The sequence below is a fragment of the Salmo salar genome, chromosome ssa18 (assembly GCF_905237065.1).
Source record: "Salmo salar chromosome ssa18, Ssal_v3.1, whole genome shotgun sequence".
NCBI classification, from domain to species: Eukaryota; Metazoa; Chordata; class Actinopteri; order Salmoniformes; family Salmonidae; genus Salmo; species Salmo salar.
In genome coordinates this window covers 20,144,010-20,164,940 of record NC_059459.1, presented here as the reverse complement: position 1 = coordinate 20,164,940, position 20,931 = coordinate 20,144,010, and the positions used below count along the sequence as shown (strand labels likewise).

At 41.3% G+C, this 20,931-nt stretch overlaps 1 protein-coding gene across 3 annotated transcripts in view; it reads right to left on the bottom strand.

The window, feature by feature from the left end:
• Window positions 1-20,931, bottom strand: part of LOC106577017 (SH3 and PX domain-containing protein 2A) — a 102,628-nt gene that overhangs the window by 15,253 nt on the left and 66,444 nt on the right. Inside the window, exons 8-10 of one of the 3 annotated variants that reach the window (XM_014154660.2) lie at window positions 12,545-12,658; window positions 9,649-9,747; window positions 74-191 (exon numbers count right to left, since the gene is read on the bottom strand). In XM_014154660.2, coding sequence (XP_014010135.1) covers window positions 74-191; window positions 9,649-9,747; window positions 12,545-12,658 — 331 coding nt within the window. The remainder of the gene's footprint in view (window positions 1-73; window positions 192-9,648; window positions 9,748-12,544; window positions 12,659-20,931) is intronic. The other 2 variants (XM_014154661.2, XM_014154662.2) reach the window with 2 other exon arrangements.

Here is a 20,931-nt window from a genome sequence, read left to right as displayed (position 1 = left end):
ATAACCATAATCAAGAGACAGCATAAACAGGCAACAGTTTATATTGTGGTTGGAGCACAAATCATGGCCTTACCTGATGAACCACCAGCCCTCCAGGTTCTTCTCGATGACCTCCACGATGACTCCTTTCTCAAAGGCGATCTCATCCTTCCCCTCGCTGGTGTATGGCTGCACCGTCATATACTTCTCCTCTGTCGGGCCACAGAGAGGGCGTGGGAACACAAGAGACTCACGTCAGTTTCATACTTACTACACTGCTTCAATAACAAAACATTACTCAAACAAATGTAAAATATGTAAACATTTTATAGGAGGTAGGGGAGACTGGGGTTGATTGTCACATTTTTTATCAATAAGTGTATTTCTCAGGACCAGTATATCTTACAAGACTATTTTCAATATTTGGAGAGACTAAGGTCTTGAGTTGAAATGGGGACCATTTTAATCCTCATAACGTATTCCAACATAGAATTATAAGCCATTAAACCCACGCTGCCACTTGTGACATCCGGCCCCATCCCGGGGTTGGTTGTCACACACTATAGGGTTGGTTGTCACAGTGTTTGCCATTTGTTTTTCAGCAACAATTGAGCCAATTTACGAAGTTTTAGAAAAAGTGAAGCCTTTATCTGAGAGAAAAAAAGTAAAGCCTTTATTTTTTGGACAGTATTTCTAACATAATAAAAATAAATACATTCAAATAAATTCAACATAATTTAGTATTTGCTTTGACATTGTAGTTCTTACTCCACTCAAATTGTAATATCAATGCTTAATAAAACAACAGTAACCATCTGATATTTGGATGAAAATGAAATATTTTAATAAAGATTAAAAAAGTAAAGCTGTAAACATTTGTGTTAACTACATTTTTTGCTGAAAACAAGAAATGCTTTTTCAAACAGGAACAGTTTGAAAAAAGTGTGTGTGAATGTGTGTGTGTGAATGTTGCTGACTCTCAGTCGGAATCGCATGACTCACAGTTTTGACAAGTAGGTACAGATTGGACCAAATCTGAACCAATCATAGAGTTTCACAAGTTTGGACAGAACAGTATACAGTGCAGTACAGTACAGTACAGTAGGATACAGAACAGTAAAGAAAGGTAAAGTAGACTATAGTTCAGTACAGAACAGACATGTAGAGTACAGCACAGTAAGGTAGAGTACAGTAATGTACTATATTATATCCTACGGTACTCTACTGAAATAAACTCAACTGTACTGTAGTGTACTTTGTTCTACTGTACTGCACTATACTGAATTCAACTGCACTGTAATCTTATACGCTACTTTACTGAAATAAACTCAACTGTACAGTACTTGCTCTACTGTACTCTACTGAATTAAACTGCACCGCACTGTACTGTACTCTTATATACTGTACTCTACTGAATTAAATTTACATTTACGTCATTTAGCAGACGCTCTTATCCAGAGCGACTTACAAATTGGTGCATTCACCTTATGATATCCAGTGGAACAACCACTTTACAATAGTACATCTATATCTTTTTTTTTGGGGGGGGGTTAGAAGGATTACTTAATCCTATCCCAGGTATTCCTTAAAGAGGTGGGGTTTCAGGTGTCTCCGGAAGGTGGTGATTGACTCCGCTGTCCTGGCGTCGTGAGGGAGCTTGTTCCACCATTGGGGTGCCAGAGCAGCGAACAGTTTTGACTGGGCTGAGCGGGAACTGTGCTTCCGCAGAGGTAGGGAGGCTAGCAGGCCAGAGGTGGATGAACGCAGTGCCCTTCTTTGGGTGTAGGGACTGATCAGAGCCTGAAGGTACGGAGGTGCCGTTCCCCTCACAGCTCCGTAGGCAAGCACCATGGTCTTGTAGCAGATGCGAGCTTCAACTGGAAGCCAGTGGAGTGTGCGGAGGAGCGGAGTGACGTGAGAGAACTTGGGAAGGTTGAACACCAGACGGGCTGCGGCGTTCTGGATGAGTTGTAGGGGTTTAATGGCACAGGCAGGGAGCCCCGCCAACAGCGAGTTGCAGTAATCCAGACGGGAGATGACAAGTGCCTGGATTAGAACCTGCGCCGCTTCCTGTGTGAGGCAGGGTCGTTCTCTGCGAATGTTGTAGAGCATGAACCTACAGGATCGTGTCACCGCCTTGATGTTAGCGGAGAACGACAGGTTGTTGTCCAGGGTCACGCCAAGGCTCTTAGCACTCTGGGAGGAGGACACAATGGAGTTGTCATCGGTGATGGCGAGATCATGGAACGGGCAGTCCTTCCCCGGGAGGAAGAGCAGCTCCGTCTTGCCGAGGTTCAGCTTGAGGTGGTGATCCGTCATCCACACTGATATGTCTGCCAGACATGCAGAGATGCGATTCGCCACCTGGTTATCAGAAGGGGGAAAGGAGAAGATGAATTGTGTGTCGTCTGCATAGCAATGATAGGAGAGACCATGTGAAGATATGACAGAGCCAAGTGACTTGGTGTATAGCGAGAATAAGAGAGGGCCTAGAACTGAGCCCTGGGGGACACCAGTGGTGAGAGCACGTGGTGCGGAGACGGATTCTCGCCATGCCACCTGGTAGGAGCGACCTGTCAGGTAGGACGCAATCCAAGAGTGAGCCGCGCCGGAGATGCCCAACTCGGAGAGGGTGGAGAGGGGGATCTGATGGCTCACAGTATCAAAGGCAGCAGATATGTCTAGAAGGATGAGAGCAGAGGAGAGAGAGTTAGCTTTAGCAGTCTCTGTGACACAGAGAAGAGCAGTCTCAGTTGAATGACCAGTCTTGAAACCTGACTGATTTGGATCAAGAAGGTAATTCTGAGAGAGATAGCAAGAGAGCTGGCCAAGGATGGCACGCTCAAGAGTTTTGGAGAGGAAAGAAAGAAGGGATACTGGTCTGTAGTTGTTGACATCGGAGGGATCGAGTGTAGGTTTTTTGAGAAGGGGTGCAACTCTCGCTCTCTTGAAGACGGAAGTGGTCAAGGATGAGTTGATGAGCAAGGTGAGGTAAGGGAGAAGGTCTCCAGAAATGGTCTGGAGAAGAGAGGAGGGGATAGGATCAAGCGGGCAGGTTGTTGGGCGGCCGGCCGTCACAAGTCGCAAGATTTCATCTGGAGAGAGAGGGGAGAAAGAGGTCAAAGCATAGGGTAGGGCAATGTGAGCAGGACCAGCGGTGTCATTTGACTTAACAAACGAGGATCGGATGTCGTCAACCTTCTTTTCAAAATGGTTGACAAAGTCGTCCGCAGAGAGGGGGGGGTGGGGGGGTGGAGGGGGAGGAGGATTCAGGAGGGAGGAGAAGGTGGCAAAGAGCTTCCTAGGGTTAGAGGCAGATGCTTGGAATTTAGAGTGGTAGAAAGTGGCTTTAGCAGCTGTACTGTACTGCACTCTGCTGAATTAAACTCTACTCTACTGTACTGTGCTGTGCTGTGCTGTGCTGTGCTGTGCTGTGCTGTGCTGTGCTGTCCAAACTTGTGAAACATTTATGTCTTTTCAACATCCAGAAAACAAGTCTTCAAGGCGTTTTTCAATGTCATTTAGCTTTTGGGTACATTGTTACAATGGGGACGGTTGTCAGATTGTGACAAGCAACCCAAACATCAATGTGACAACCATCCCTAACCCCCCCAATGCTAATTAAGATGTAATTTAGAAGATGTGATGTGTTTTATGACTGCTGCAAGATGAATTTGCCTCTCTGAGGACATTAAAAGTTTTCTGAATCTGAATAACCTTGGAACTCACAAATAGGCTTGGAATAAAGCTCTCCCTTTCCTCTCTTCAATAAAAGTTGAAGAATGGATAATATTCCTTAATTAACTATTAATTAAAGAAATAACAAGCATTTTAATATTTACCTTCACCAATGAAAAATGTTCCTCTCACCTCAATGTTTTGTGATCCTGACCTGAATTGACCACACGGACGACCTCTCCTATAGAGGACGCACATTTTTATCTTGAAATTATAACATAGCACCCAATGGATTTTGAGTAATAAACATTGTGACAACCAACCTGTGAGACAACCAACCCCAGTCTCCCTACTGCAACAATGGTATAAACATCTCAGAGGAAGTGAAATGAAATCAAGACATATCTAGGAAAACTCAAGGGGTGTGAATACTTTCTGAAGGTACTGTATCTAGGCTACAAATATAGACATCTGTAGACTTCATGAAATGTCTCTGTGTGTAGTTCAGATGTGATTGATTCTGTCAGATCCACAAAGATATCCAGCATTTTACTATCAAAGGCTTCCAAGAATCAGGGACACTGTAATTAAATGCCTAGTTAAATAAAGGTACAAAATAATACAATTAATATGATGTGAATCACTTCATACTGAAAATGCCTTCCTGCAGCAACTGACAATTACCTTGACTTGATGTCATGATAGTTGATTACTCAGTGTAAATATGGGACAAAATAAACTCACAAACACTAGTCTTTTGAAATGAGGAAAACAGTTCTAACCCACTGGGCACACACTGGTTGAATCAAAGTTGTTTCCACGTCATTTCAATTAAATTATGTTAAACCAACGTGGAATAGACGTTGAATTGATACCTGTGTCCAGTGGGTAACGACAGAGTGGACTAATGGCATGGTGGCGGTCAGCCTCTGTAAACTCGGCTGATGATAGAGAGCAGAGACGCCATCTTGATTTGTAACTTCCCAAAAGTCCAGAGGGCACGCTCAGTGACAGTACTTCCTGTCATTACAGACCAGAGGTCTCATCTCATCACACCGTAAAACACAGGCAGGAGGAAGGAATGTTGCCCAGCAGAGTAAAGAGAGAAGAGGGGATATCCTGTCTGCATGTCAAGACCATTTGAATACCTCTGGAATCACTGGATTCCTATCTGATATCTGTCTCCTTTCCTCTGCCCATGTTGAGTCTCACTTAGGGATTTAAAAGAACCGAATAAGGATATAGTTAAAATTCCTATTACTTTCAAAGAAATAGGTCCATGTACAGCCGTGTAAATAGAACCGAAAATGCCTCTTCCTGTATGCTTTGTTTTCCTCTGCACTGACCTATGGGACCTCCGGTCTCTCTGTTTAAGGCCTGGTAGGGCTCTCTGTACAGGGGCAACCCTGTTCAACCTTCCTGAGCTCACATTCACCAGCAGGGGGGAATCTCTGAATCAGATATTATGTTAACCACAACATGCATCGCTTGCATAACTTTTATACATTATTTTCCTGCAGTCAGCACTATTTCAGCTTTTCTTTTTTTACAGGCGAGATTTCGTTCCTGCAGTGGAAAAATCTCTTTTTACACCAGAGGCCGTACATTTTTTGTGTGCACTGTGGACACTGTTGCCAAGCACAAACCTTGGGCTGGACTCAAATAGCTTATCCTCACTCTGCTGTCAGCAATCCAACTGCATCCCCTGTCAAAAAAACCTGGCTCGAGGCAAGACTAATGTGTGCAAGCACAAACACTTTTCACACATTCTCCGAAAGATGAATAAAACTCTTTACTGGCCCGTGTCCATCGGCAGACCTGCTCGCTCTTAACACCTCCAGTCGATAAACGTCTGTCTTTTTAACTCCTTTTGAATAGTACACACAGTGTATTTTGAAAGAATTCAGACCTCTTGACATTTTTCACATTTTGTTACGTTACACTCTTATTCTAAAATGGATCAAATATTTTTTTCCCCCTCATCAATCTACATACAATACCCCACAATGACAAAGTAAAAACAGGTTTTTAGAAATCTTTGCAAATTTATTACAAATAAAAAACAGAAATACCTTATTTACATAAGTATTCAGACCCTTTGCTATGAGACTTGAAATTGAGCTCAGGTGTATCCTGTTTCCATTGATCATGCTTGAGATGTTTTTACAACTTGATTGGAGTCCACCTGATTGGAGTCCACCTGATTGGAGTCCACCTTTCCATGATTTGGAAAGGCACACACCTGTCTATATAAGGTCCCACAGTTGACAGTGCATGTCAGAGCAAAAACCAATTCATGAGGTCGAAAGAATTGTCCGTAGAGCTCCGAGACAGGACTGTGTCGAGGCACAGATTTGGGGAAGGGTACCAAAACATTTCTGCAGCATTGGTCCCCAAGACTTTATGGTAGAGTGGCCAGACGGAAGCCACTAATCAGTAAAAGGCACATGACAGCCCACTTGGAGTTTGCCAAAAGGCACCTAAAGGACTCTCAGACCATGAGAAATAAGATTCTCTAGTCTGATGAAACCAATATTGAACTCTTTGGCCTGAATGCCAAGCGCCACGTCTGCAGGAAACCTGGCACCATCCCTACGGTGAAGCATGAGGTGGCAGCATCAGGTTAAAGTTAAAGGTTAAATGAAAAATACAAAATAAATGCTGTGGGGATGTTTTTCAGCGGCAGGGACTGGAAGACTAGTCAGGATCAAGGGAAAGATGAACGGAGCAAAGCACAGAGAGATCCTTGAGCACTCGGGACCTCAGACTGGGGCGAAGCTTCACCTTTCAACAGGACAATGACCCTGTACACACAGCCAAGACAACACAGGAGTGGCTTCGGGACAAGTCTCTGAATGTCTTCGAGTGGCCTGGCCAGAGGCCGGACTTGAACCCAGTCGAACATCTCTGGAGAGACCTGAAAGTAGCTGTGCAGCAACGCTCCCCATCCAACCTGACAGAGCTTGAAAGACTCTGCAGAGAAGAATGGGAGAAACTCCCCAAATACAGGTGTGCCAAGCTTGTAGTGTCATACCCAAGAAGACTCAAGGCTGTAATCGCTGCCAAAGGTGCTTCAACATAGTACGGAGTAAAGGGTCTGAATACTTATGTAAATGTGATATTTCCTTTATAAATGTTTAAATTTTTTTGCAAAAAAATTTAAAAAAATCTGTTTTTTACGTTGTCATTATGGGGTAGTGTGTGTAGATTGATGAGGAAAAAAACTTTTATCAATTTAAGAAGAAGGCTGTAATGTAACAAAATGTATAAAAAGTCAAGGGGTCTGAATACTTTCCGAAAACACTGTACGTGTTCATGTTTAATTTGCTCGTAAAAAGCCAAACAAAGTGGCAAAATATTTTATGTGGCCTACCAAAGTCAATTATGCTACGACTTTTAGATTGTTGTGTAGCTATAGCTGTAATTCAGAAAAGATTGGAGTTGCACATACCGGTGAATTAAATTGAACTGCTTACATGAGGCAATCTTATTATATACTGTAATATAATTTCACTCAATTTCCAACACTGAAATAAAAGTTGCTGACTTCATCATTGATTTCAAGACTACTACAGTTGTGGCCAAAATTCTTGAGAATGACACAAATATTAATTTTCACAAAGTTTGCTGCTTCAGTGTCTTTAGATATTTTTGTCAGATGTTACTATGGAATACTGAAGTATAATTACAAGCATTTCATAAGTGTCAAAGGCTTTTTGACAATTACATGAAGTTGATGCAGAGTCAATATTTGCAGTGTTGACCCTTCTTTTTCAATTAACTTCTGGGCCACATCCTGACTGATGGCAGCCCATTCTTGCATAATCAATGCTTGGAGTTTGTCAGAATTTGTGGGTTTTTGTTTGTCCACCCGCCTCTTGAGGATTGACCACAAGTTCTCAATGGGATTAAGGTCTGGGGAGTTTCCTGGCCATGGACCTAAAATATCAATGTTTTGTTCCCCGAGCCACTTAGTTATCACTTTTGCCTTATGGGAAGGTGCTCCATCGTACTGTAAAAGCTGTTGTTCGTCACCAAACTGTTCCTGGATGGTTGGGAGAAGTTGCTCTCGGAGGATGTGTTGGTACCATTCTTTATTCATGGCTGTGATCTTAGGCAAAATTGTGAGTGAGCCCACTCCCTTAGCTGAGAAGCAACCCCACACATGAATGGTCTCAGGATGCTTTACTGTTGGCATGACACAAGACTGATGGTAGCGCTCACCTTGTCTTCTCCGGACAAGCTTTTTTCCGGAGGCCCCAAACAATCGGAAAGGGGATTCATCAGAGAAAATGACTTTACCCCAGTCCTCAGCAGTCCAATCCATGTACCTTTTGCAGAATATCAGTCTGTCCCTGATGTTTTCCTGGAGAGAAGTGGCTTCTTTGCTGCCCTTCTTGACACCAGGCCATCCTCCAAAAGTCTTTGCCTCACTGTGCGTGCAGATGCACTCACACCTGCCTGCTGCCATTCCTGAGCAAGCTCTGTACTGGTGGTGCCTCGATCCCGCAGCTGAATCAACTTTAGGAGACGGTCCTGGCGCTTGCTGGACTTTCTGGGGTGCCCTGAAGCCTTCTTCACAACAATTGACCCACTCTCCTTGAAGTTCTTGATGATCTGATAAATGGTTGATTTAGGTGCATTCTTACTGGCAGCAATATCCTTGCCTGTGAAGCCCTTTTTGTGCAAAGCAATGATGACGGCACGTGTTTCCTTGCAGGTAACCATGGTTGAAAGAGGAAGAACAATGATTCCAAGCACCACCCTCCTTTTGAAGCTTCCAGTCTGTTATGCGAACTCAATCAGCATGACAGAGTGATCTCCAGCCTTGTCCTCGTCAACACTCACACCTGCGTTAACGAGAGAATCACTGACATGATGTCAGCTGGTCCTTTCTTGGCAGGGCTGAAATGCAGTGCAAATTATTTTTGGGGATTTCAGATCATTTGCATGGCAAAGAGGGACTTTGCAATTAATTGCAATTCATCTGATCACTCTTCATAACATTCTGGAGTATATGCAAATTGCCATCATACAAACTGAGGTAACAGACTTTGTAAAAAAGTAATATTTGTGTCACTCTCAAAATGTTTAGCCACGACTCTACATTCAAGTGCAGAAACTGAGTAACAACAAGATGATAATTTTTTTTGGTAAGTTTATCTTCTAGCATAAGGTTAAATCTGTAACTGCTGCAAGCCACCATAGTGGATGTGAAAACCTGTTTAGCATTGTAATGACATGGCTGGACTGTTAATTCGCTGGATAATAACGATGTTAGTGATTATTGGGTGTGGATCATGACGGTGTAGCAGACAGCATACAAGACAATACAGTAGGCATCAGTTGTAGGGTGGCAAAGCGAGGGTATTTTACTAGAAACTTTAGAAGTTTATCAGTAAACTACCAGGTAACTTTCAAGGATTTTATGTAATTTATCACAAGACATCTAGTGGCCCTTTTGGGTACGTCAGATTATCACAGGTGTCTGTAAAATGATTTTAAAAAACTAAATAATAATAATAGAATGACAAAGCCGTAAAACATTATCCTAAATATAAACCATCAACTTAGTGAATACCATTGGTGTTTAATATGAGGGTTTGACACACCTTTATGGATTTTACCATGTAAATATGTCTTTGTTGTAAATGTTATGACGCCAAACTGATAGCAGTTGTGAAAAAAAGTAAATAGTTGGAAGAATGAATTGAAAATAATGCCATTATTGATTAGATGCTTTTTTAAAATTAATTAGGCTATTTTCTCTTTATATCCACTAGAAACTCAAGTATAAATTATCTAAATTAGCATAGATTGCCATAGATTACTTGAAGATTCTGTAAACTTTGGTGAATTAAAGGTAGCTTTGCAACCCTAATCAGATATGAGAGAAGACAGGACAAGGTACAACGGGGACAGGAGAAGAGGACAGGTGAGGGGTCAGAGGATAGAGGGATGAGGGGTGTAGGAAGATGAGGAGGTGGGCACCCTGTCTCAGATCACCTCGGCTCTGCTGCCTGCTGACCATTCCCCCCAGGGTCCATCTCCGGTCCAGCCTCTTCAGACGGGCCTTGCGTCGTTTAGTGACTGAACCACGCACATGGTGACCAGACACAAACACACACACAAATGGGGACAGAACATAAAAGGCAGGCACATATTTCACAAACGACATGGATTCAACTGTTATTAGTTAGTCACATGGCAAACATGGAAACAAAAACACCACATTGCAATGGAAGGACTGGACAGTGATGGGGTGAATGAATGTTACACAGGAAATGTAAGCCATGGACATCTTCTCTGTGGCTGGTAATTAGCGTGGATTGTTAGCATGGTTTTCCCATCCTGTCCTGCAGGAGCATCTGGGGAACACATTGCTGCTTGGGAATAGTTTGCAACTAATAGACCAGCTGAATTCCTTTGGCAGCAGCCACAACAGGTCTATAATTGTTGAGAGTTTTTGTTAGTTAAATGCAGGAGACGGGAATGATTAGGAGCTTCGGAGGGATCTTTTGTCACATTCCAACACTATAAACGGCAAGGCTTATATAATTATCTAGTTCAAGGAAAAGATTTCCATCACTAAACCAGAGCACTAATCTCAACGTTTAGCATGAAGTTGAGATTTCAGGCAAAAATTGAGAGGTACGTACACTGGGAGCTGAAAAACTGAAATTACAAACTTGTATTTTTCAAAGTACCTGCTCAAAAATATAAAACATCTGACCCACATACTCCTCCAGAACACTAATGTCAGAAGACAGATTGATAACCATTATATTGGATGAGTCAATCTGAGAAGGCCTATCATAGGTATTACAGAATAAAAACAAATGATAAAATATGACCACCCCAAGTAGGAACATATCCAAGTGTTTCTCATTAATGTGACAGTCTTTCTCCAATGAGGAAGAAATTCCCCATTTACACTGTCATATCCTCCAGTCCAAAAGTCAACATCTTCAGCTGAAGCCATATAATGTGTTCCAAGTCCTGTTCGCCACAAGAGCCCCATCTCAATGAATGTGTCTTACAGAGTGCTATGGAGCACAATCCACAGGGCTGACAGAGAGAGTTTATGGATCCTGAGGTATTCCCATGACTGATTAGACACATAAATGCTAATTACACTGACAGATTGTCCCCTGACCGCTCTGGCAGCGTCTGCTATGTGCGTGTGTGCGTGTGCGTGTATGCATGTGTGTGTGTATGCCTGCGTGTGTGGGGGCACAGTTGTGAGGTTTGCGTAAATGTGAAAATCCAGAAAGCTGTCTCACTAACAGAGAGATTCATTTTCATTCTTTAAAAAAAAAAAGTTTATAAGGAATGGATATGCATTTTGGATGCATGCCTTGAGAGAAAGAAGCCCATTGAGAATACTTTGTAACTATTGGACTAAAGAGGCTAATTCATACATTATGTGCTGTATGCCATCTCCTCTCTCCTCCAGTCAAAAGATCTACAGTGCCAGAGGGGATGTACAGGGCTGGCGCTAGAACGAATCAGTTGGACGGGCATTTGATTTCCATAGGGAGGCACGTTTTTATTTTTTATTTTGGTATGGGTTTTATAGTAAAGATATGTAATTTAACTGTAAAAATGTATTACCTTTCAATGTGGCATGAACACAACCAGTCATGATGTTTTCATTTGATTGTCAAACAAATCACTTCAAAAAGTAGGTTACCTTCGGACGTTCATCCAAAATAATTCCACAATCAAAACAGTGCACTTGCCAACTTTCCTTATAAGTGGCTGAAACTTTGTCCCCGGAGAAAGCATCCAAATGAGTGAAACAGCGCCCCACTGCCTTACTATATGTAGCCCATGTATCTGATGCCGTCTGGCGAAAAACAGTATGACATGCCACAGTCCTTTTAGACAGACAGCATAAGATACATGGGCTACAAATACTGAGACAGAAGGGTGCTATTTCGCTCGCTCAGATGCTTTATCAGAAAATTATTTGTCTTTCTGTCGGCGAGCATCTCAGTCAAATAAATTATCAATATTTATATATTTTATTGTGAAGGGCAAGAAGGTACGGTAGGGCGAGCCAGGCCCCCTAAGGCCCGCCCATAACGCCGGTCCTAGGAATGTGGGTCACAGTGTTTTGGAGTCGACACTCGTTACAGTAAATGCTTGTTTTGCCAGAGTGCTGGAAAATCTGAATGTTTGCTTGGAACAGTAAGATGCAAGTAAATGATTTCCATCTTTAAAGTTGCCTACTGTAAAATAATGACTAAAACAGTTGTGGCCTTTTCCAAGATACTTGCACTTGTCTGTGAGAGAGTGGAGAGTGAAAATGCTAAGGCACTGATCAGTCTTTATGAATTTATCTCAGGGCCTGGAATAATTAACATCAGACATGACTTTACTAGCAACAGACTCACATAAACATCTTCCTCACAGCTCAATCCCTACACTGAACCAAACACCTCTTTCATTCGTTCACCATCCAAACTCCAAGGAGGTAACCTCTTTTTAGTATAGAATTTCTACACTGCTACTGTAGAGTACAGTATGTCACTCAGTGCACCTCAGCCCAGAGTTGTGGCTTAGGCCCTGGCAATCCTTCTCCAGCCTATTTACTCAGGGCTGAATCTGGAGCTTGTTTAGGGGTGCTTATAGTGGATAACAGCACAGAGAAGGGTGTTCTCACTGGACGAGGGACGTGAGCGTCAGTCAGCGGTGGGTCGGGGGTGGGAGTCAGACTACTGTACCCTTTTAGAGATGGGTGGGGGGAGGTTGTAGGTCCCTAAATGTCACCATGTTGCTAGAAGTGACGAAGGCTAACATGGTCGGTATTGTGGTGCAGCTTGAATACTAGATGTATTGTACAAGCTTTCTTCCTGTATTCAAAGTGGTGTGGAGCTCTTACCTTCCCCGGACTTGGAGGCGCCCAACTCCAGGTCATCTCGTGTGTTGCTGTGGGTGTTCAGGTAGGTGGCAGGGACCCAGCCCTGCTCTTCCGCTGTACTGACAAACCACCAGCCTGGGGGCGCAGAGAGAGGGAGGTCAATGGAGGTACTGTAAGGTAAAAAGTGATCATACAGTACCTGGTAAATTACTGGTTATTCATTGCCTATTGGAATAGACCCCTACCCTGACAATTCCAATTATAGAACAGTTATTTAGGATTAAATCAATTACCGTTGGGACTTGCCTTAAACAAGACAGATTTTGTGGGATGTTCGTTCAAAATGACTAGCACAGCATCTTTCAGTACGGTTTATAAAATAATCTGATAAAGGACTTTAGAGGAGTTTTCCTCCTCCATTTCAAGAAAAATGTCTGTTCTAGTTTAATAGACCCTGATTCAATTATTATTTTTTTACCTTTATTTAACTAGGCAAGACAGTTAAGAACAAATTCTTATTTACAATGACGGCCTACCCACCCGGCCAAACCCTCCACTAACCCGGACGACCCTGGGCCAATTGTGCACCGCCCTATGGGACTCCCGATCTACACAAAATACATGTGTACGTGTGTGTATAGTGCCTACAGTATGTTATCATGTGTGGGTGTGTATTTGTGTGTCTGTCCCTGTGTGTGTGTGTGTGTCTCTTCACAGTCCCTGCTGTTCCATAACGTGTATTTATCTGTTGTTTTTTTTATCAGATTTTACTGCTTGCATCAGATACTTGATGTGGAATAGAGTTCAATGTCGCCATGGCTCTATTTAGTACTGTGCGCCTCCCATAGTCTTTTCTGGACTTGGGGACTGTGAAGGGAACTCTGGTGTCATGTCTTGTGGGGTATGCATGGGTGTCTGAGCTGTGTACTAGTAGTTTAAACAGACAGCTTGGTGTATGTCAATACTTCTCACAAATACAAGTAGTGCTCAAGTTAATCTCTCCTCTACTTTGAGCCAGGAGAGATTGAAATGCATATTATTCATGTTAGCTGACTGTGTACTTTATAGTCTCTATCCCCAAGCCCAACAACATCACATCTGGTTTGGGATGTCTTTGTGACGACATAAATCCTGATTTGGCCTTGTTAGCCCTGACTTTCATCAACATCAATCATAATTTAAATGGGTGGGACGTTACTGGCAAAACAGCTTAAACCTCCTCAACGTCTTGCTTGATTTTATTTATTTCCTTGGGATATGACTGAATTACTCAGTCAGTTGGATACCAGACAAAGGTCTGAGTGAAAGGTACAGTACTGAGCATACACAGCACAGCTTCATCGAACAAATAATGTAAGAAAATATTGATGTTCTAAGTGCATGGAAATAAATGATGTATTAAAATGAACAGTGAGATTTAAGTTCCAGGGCTTGCGAGTCACGCGTGTTTGGGTCCATTTCTGAGCGATACGGTCACTCACAGAGTGGATGTGAAACAATACATAGACCAGTGTTTTCAGTGCCTGACTGGCTACAGCCAGTAACCTTGATCGCTATTAACTTTTTTGCACGAACCCCAGGGCTGCTGCCACGTAGGCTAATCAATACCATTTCTCTGTCGCTTTGCTCTGGAGAGGTCATGGCTGTTCTCTGCAGGAGAATGAAGTGACAAAACCCCCTCGTTAAACCTCCCCTGTGATGTGGCGCTCCACGAATGCTCTATTTGTTGTGGTAACCGGAATCCAAGATGGCTGACAGCTCTTCACAACCCTCATAAAGAAGACTGGAGGGTTCCATGGAACATTCACTGCTTCTCCAACCTCTAGGAGTTCACTGACTGTCTTGTGGAGCAATGCTGTGAAATGTAAATACTTACTTGCCTAACAATATTTATTAGAGCTATGTAAGCTAAAACTATGTCAATAGCTATGTAGACTATGCGGAGTTGGAAGAAACTGGAAGACACAGTATCTTCAACCTAGTTCCGTTTCCCCTGAAAACCGGGTGTGGGGACTACACTCAGATGTTTCTTTTATGCCTGCTGCATTAGCTATGAACCTATGTGATATATCACAAAACACTGCACTTTACAAACATGTAAACAGACCACAGAGAGCTGAGGTACAGTACACTATGATGTTGGTCATGTCTGATATGCAAGTCTGTAACCTCATGAAAGCCTATGGGACAGTCCTCACCCAAACCAATCATGGAACATAATGTTTTCAAGATCTATTATGCAATTTTATATCGTCCAATCAGGATTATTCGATAACAGACAGACAGATAGCAATTATAGGTATCAGGGTTAACCATGAGTTGATGATGACGAGAGTCAGGGTCATTTAGAGGGAGAGGACTGCACTATAACACTTTGCTACACTACAAGCGGTTTAATGTCTTTGCCACATTCAATGAAACAAGTTGACAGGCAACAGTTGCAGTGCTTCAAGGACAGAGAGCAGGGATAATTATTAATAATTACAAATAATTTGTAGATGGCAAATTGACCGCAAGAAGCCCAAACAGATATGTTTGACTAAAACATAATAATTTCAAACCTTGCTTTCATTTGTATACGATCACGTGTCTCTCTATTTTGTGTGGGAATACTTGAGAACAGATTTCTTAAATTAAAATCACTTGGAGCTGATTTCCTGGTGTTTTTAGTCTATTATGTCCCCCCCAAAAAACTCGCTCAGAAAACTTTGAGGGACAAATAAAACCATGCGCGGGCCAAAAATCGGCCTGCGGGCCACCAGTTGGGAAACCTGACAGAGGCTGGGGCTAGGTTGAATATTGATTTAAAACAGGGAATTGCTTTATAATTTACAGAACTTACAAGCTGTTAGTTTGATGAAGAGGGATCCAAAACAATTGAACAGAGTGGTATTAAGATAGATTAACAACAAAGATGTTATTTGCCAACCTAGAATATCACCTATTTAATCTATATACATGGGTGAGTTGTTTAATTTGAATTTACCAATTCAACCACACATGCTGCAGCAGCTTTTAAATGTACTTTACATTGACTTTGTGTGGGTCCAGAGACTAGAAGGCTGTTTAGATCTGGCCCTGCGCCCCCACATTGGCAAAGGCTCAAGGCCCTAACAAGCCATGTAATGTGTTCATTCTTTACACCAAAGCTGTGGCTTCATACAAATCCTGCGCCAATAAATTAAACGGAGAACTGAGAGCTAAAATAAATAAAATCTTGTCTACAGTACTTAGGACCGGAGCCTTTAAAATTCAGCCGTTTTGCTACCACTTGTATAAGGCACGGTCGGAAGCTTGTCCAGTATACTGTCATAGAAATACATATTTTCTTCTTCTGCTATATCTGCAACAAGGAGCCAAACACCCAGCGTCAATAACTATCACATGGGTATCTCATGTTGGCAGTGGTCAAGTGTCTCAATCCAGCAAACCGGAAACATTCCCAGAACATTAGCTAAGATTCCCATTAAGTTCCAGTTAGGGTTTTATCTAACATTAAGATGTTTTTTGTTTAAAATGAAATATCCTTGAAATATTCCCCTAACATTTACTAAAATGTTGTGCACAACATCTGTAACAACCACCAAAGTACATTCCCCAAAAGTAATCATTAGGTTTCTAGGTACACACAATGTACCAGTAATATTGTCCAAGCAAACCAAAATTGGTCCTGTAAAACTTCCCAAAACATTCGTTAGGCTTCGGGCAAATGTTCTCAAAACCTGTCCAGTCGTGCTAATGATTATACAATGATTATACAATATTTATATAAAACATTTGCCTGATGTTGCAAGAACGTTCCCAGAACACATATTGTCTGTTCTTTAAAGGTTCCCAGTATCTTTCTTTAGGTTGTCGAAACATTGTATTGATATGACGAGCTAGGTTCCCAAAACACTAAAACTGTGTAGTTATGCTGACATTCAGCAGATGTTTGTATCAGGGTGCACAACATTTTATTTTGATGTTGCTATAATGTTTACAGAACAGACTTTCTGATTTCTTTAAAGGTTCCCAGAAGATTTAATTAGGTTGTGGGAACAGTGTGGGTACATTACAAGAGAGAGGTTCCCAAAACACAAAATATGCTGAGTCGTTTTGTCATAAAATACACAGTGTTACAAGTACACCTCATATGAAGAGGATGGGAACATTTTAATAACTCAAAAATGGTGTTGTGTCCTGATTGACCATATTAGACAACAACAAAAAACTACATCACAGCTATCCCTTGGTGGTGCAGAGTTAATGATGTGACTGCAGAGTTGAAGACTACAGGTTCAATTCCACATCGTCTTTTACCATGTTTTCTTTAGACCTTTTAAAAAAAAATGTTTTTATTGAGGCTCAGATATAATCTACTAAAAGATAGGATGTCTTTATTTCATCCAGATGTATTAATCCAGTCATAAATGCAAAATTTAGACAAACTTTACCAAATTAAACTGTGTAAAAGTGTACTGTTCAACTTTTTTAAAACACACCCGATATAATTCCTACTTCGAGTTGCTTGATATGTTCCCCCCCAGACTTATTTTACATCATCTGAAAAGCAAAAGCGACCCTAGATCAGCAGTCAGTCCTGAATACCTTATAAATATAGGCCCAGAAGTATGCAGCATTAAAAGAGGATGGGTGAAATGATGGTGAACAACCCAGTTAACATTATTTCCCTGGATTAATTACATCAGCAACATACCACCCTGCATTCCACTGCTGGCTTACCTCTGAAGCTAAGCAGGGTTAGTCCCTGGATGGGAGACCAGATGCTGCTGGAAATGGTGTTGAAGGGCCAGTAGGAAGCACTCTTTCCTCTGAAAAAATAAATAACCCAATGCTATAATAATATCCCAAAGCCCTCAGGCAGTGATTGGGGACATTACCCTGTGTAGGATGCAGTTTTAAGGTGGGATGTTAAATGGGTGTCCTGTGGTCACTAAAGATCCCATGGCACTTATTGTAAACAAAGGAAGCATGGAATTCCTGATTGACCATCCTGCAATGGCTATACTGAAAAAGAAGATGTACAGTGGCAAGAAAAAGTATGTGAAAACTTTGGAAATACCTTGATTTCTGCATAAATTGGTCATATCTTCATCTAGGTCACAACAATAGACAAACACAGTCTGCTTAAACTAATGAAACAGTTATACATTTGTCTTTATTGAACACACTGTGTAAACATTCACAGTGCAGGGTGGGAAAAGTATGTGAACCCTTGGATTTAATAACTGGTTGACCCTCCTTTGGCAGCAATAACTTCAACCAAACGTTTTCTGTGTTGCAGATCAGACCTGCACAAAGGTCAAGAGGAATTTTGGACCATTCATCTTTACAAAACTGTTTCAGTTCAGCAATATTCTTGGGATGTCTGGTATGAACTGCTCTTGAGGTCATGCCACAGCATCTCAATCGGGTTGAGGTCAGGACTCCAGAAGGCGTATTTTCTTCTGTTGTTGATTTACTTCTTCGTTTTGGGTCGTTGTCCTGTTGCGTCACCCAACTTCTGTTGAGCTTGAATTGGTGGACAGATAGCCTGACATTCACCTGCAAAATGTCTTGATAAACTTGGCAATTCATTTTCCCGTTGATGATAGCAAGCTGTCCAGGCCCTGAAGCAGCCTCAAACCATGATGCTCCCTCCACCACACTTTACAGTTGGGATTTGATGTTGGTACGCTGTGCTTTTTTTTCTCCATACATAGTGTTGTGTGTTCCCTCCAAAACAACTCAACTGTAGTTTCATCTGTCCACAGAATATTTTGTCAGTAGCGCTGTGGAACATCCAGGTGCACTTTTGTAAACTTCAGACTTGCAGCAATGTTTTTATTGGACAGCAGTGGCTTATTCCATGGTGTCCTCCCATGAACAAGATTCTTGTTTTGTGTTTACCGTATCGTAGACTCGTCAACAGAGATGTTAGCATGTTCCAGAGATTTCTGTAAGTCTTTAGCTGACACTCTAGGATTCTTCTATAGACAATTTGTCTTACCGTGTACTGATGAACATCAAGGCTTTATGCAACTCAACAATTCTTAATCTTAGGTCTTCTGAGATCTTTTTTGTTCGAGGCATGGTTCACGTCAGGCAATGCTTCTTGTGAATAGCAAACTCAAATTTTGTGAGTGTTTTTTATAGGGCAAGGCAGCTCTAACCAACATTTCCAATCTCGTCTCATTGATTGGACTCCAGGTTAGCTGACTCCTGACTCCAATGAGCTTTTAGAAAAGTCATTAGCCTAGGGGTTCACATGCTTTCTCCAACCTACACTGTGAATGTTTAAATGATGTATTCAGCATAGACAAGAAAAACTAATAACACAGACATTATTGTATTTAAGCACACTGTTTGTCTATTGCTGTGACTTAGATGAAGATCAGATCAAATTTGATGACCAATTTATGCAGAAATCCAGGTAATTCCAAAGGGTTCACATACTTTTTCTTGCCACTGTAAGAGATATTCCCTGGTGGCGCAGAGGATAAAAGACTAGGCTTGGAAATCAAATATTGCAGGTTCAAACCCTACATGTGCAGAATGTCAACATACTGCATGTAGTGTAAAGAACATGGTTGTGTTTTGTATGATTAAATGCTGTTCAAATGTCCTATGAAGAAAATGCCATGTGTCTCTATATCACCTTCAAATATGAATTGCCATTAAATCTGGAGAAAAACATAATGGGGATGTCATCCAATCTGCTTTCTTATTCTTTAAGTGGCTACAAATGTGCATGCAGAGAATGTTGCGGTAATAGTAGATAAAAATCGAATAACATTTTCTAAATGTTCTGAGAACCTCCAAGACCAGGGCAAATGTATATTGCTTGAATATCAATGGAATATTATGTTAAACCTAAAACAAATGTGCTATGGGAGTCATAAAAACAGACTTATTTGGAAATCGTGGAACATTGTGGAAATGGTCTGTGCAACATTTTACCTGATAAAATAAGGGTAAAATAAAATCCTATGTGAATATCACAAAAATATTCTTGCAACAGACAACTCTCATAGCTTAATTCAATGTACTGGGAACCTTCAAAAACTTAGACCAGGTGTTCTGCCAACATTATAGGAATGTCCTGTGCAACCTAACTTAAACATTGTATGAATGCAATCACAACTGAGCATATTTTGTGTTTTGGGAACATATCTCTTGTAATGTACACACACTGTTCCCACAACCTAATTAAATCTTCTGGGAACCTTTAAAGAAATCAGAAAGTCTGTTCTGTAAACATTATAGCAACATCAAAATAAAGTTTTGTGCATCCTGATACAAACATCTGCTGAATGTCAGCATAACTACACAGTTTTAGTGTTTTGGGAACATAGCTCGTCATATCAATACAATGTTTCGACAACCTAAAGAAAGATACTGGGAACCTTTAAAGAACAGACAATATGTGTTCTGGGAACATTCTTGTAACATCAGGTGAATGTTTTTTGCACCCTAAAAGAAACATTAAGAATCATCCGCAAAACTGGATTTCTTTGGGGGGAGGGAACATATCTTCTGTGATGTCCCCACAATGTTCCCATCAGACTGTTCCCACAACCTAATGAAACATTATAGGAAACTTTAAAGAACAGATTAAATATGTTCCCGGAACATTCTTGCAACATCAGCCAAAAGCTTTATACAAACATTCAATTTTGATTTGCTGGGAAGTCAAGAATGAAATTGTTAAGAATTTACAGATCAAATTCCCAATTTCATATTGGCTTGCCAGTATAGGGAACGTTTTCATTTGCACTTTTTTAAATGGACAGCTGTTGAAATCAAAGCAAATATGGGAATAAGGTGTAGAAATGTGGTACCTTAATTTGAAAGTGCTTAGCTAGATGTCTGAATATACATTATGAAAAGAAACACTGTCACTTTAAGAGATTTGAGTAAATAAAAGCTGTTATTGATGGCTAGGACTGCCTTGACTGTATTTTTCAACCTTGTTCCCATATGGCAGGTGCTTAGGCTGAGTTCAATGATCCTCAAGAGGCAATAAAAGTATTTGGAAACACATGCCCACTACACAAGTGCTGATTTCCTTGCCAACACAGGTTTATAACACATAGGTGCAAATGACAGGAACCCCAAAAAACATACTTTTTTCAGCGCCTGTCTCTTGTCTTTCAGTAATAAATACTATTAATATACCAGTGCTACAACTGTTTCTGTTGCATTTTCGAAGGCACATTCAAGGTGTTTTGGCAAAATGCCATCACTAAATAGCTTAATTCTGTCAGTATATCTACCGTATATCTATATCTACCGTCTCTATCAACATCCTCATCTGTCTGTATATCTACTGTATGTCTGTCATCTCTATCAACATCCTCATCTGTCTGTGTATCTACTGTATGTCTGTCATCTCTATCAACATCCTCATCTGTCTGTATATCTAC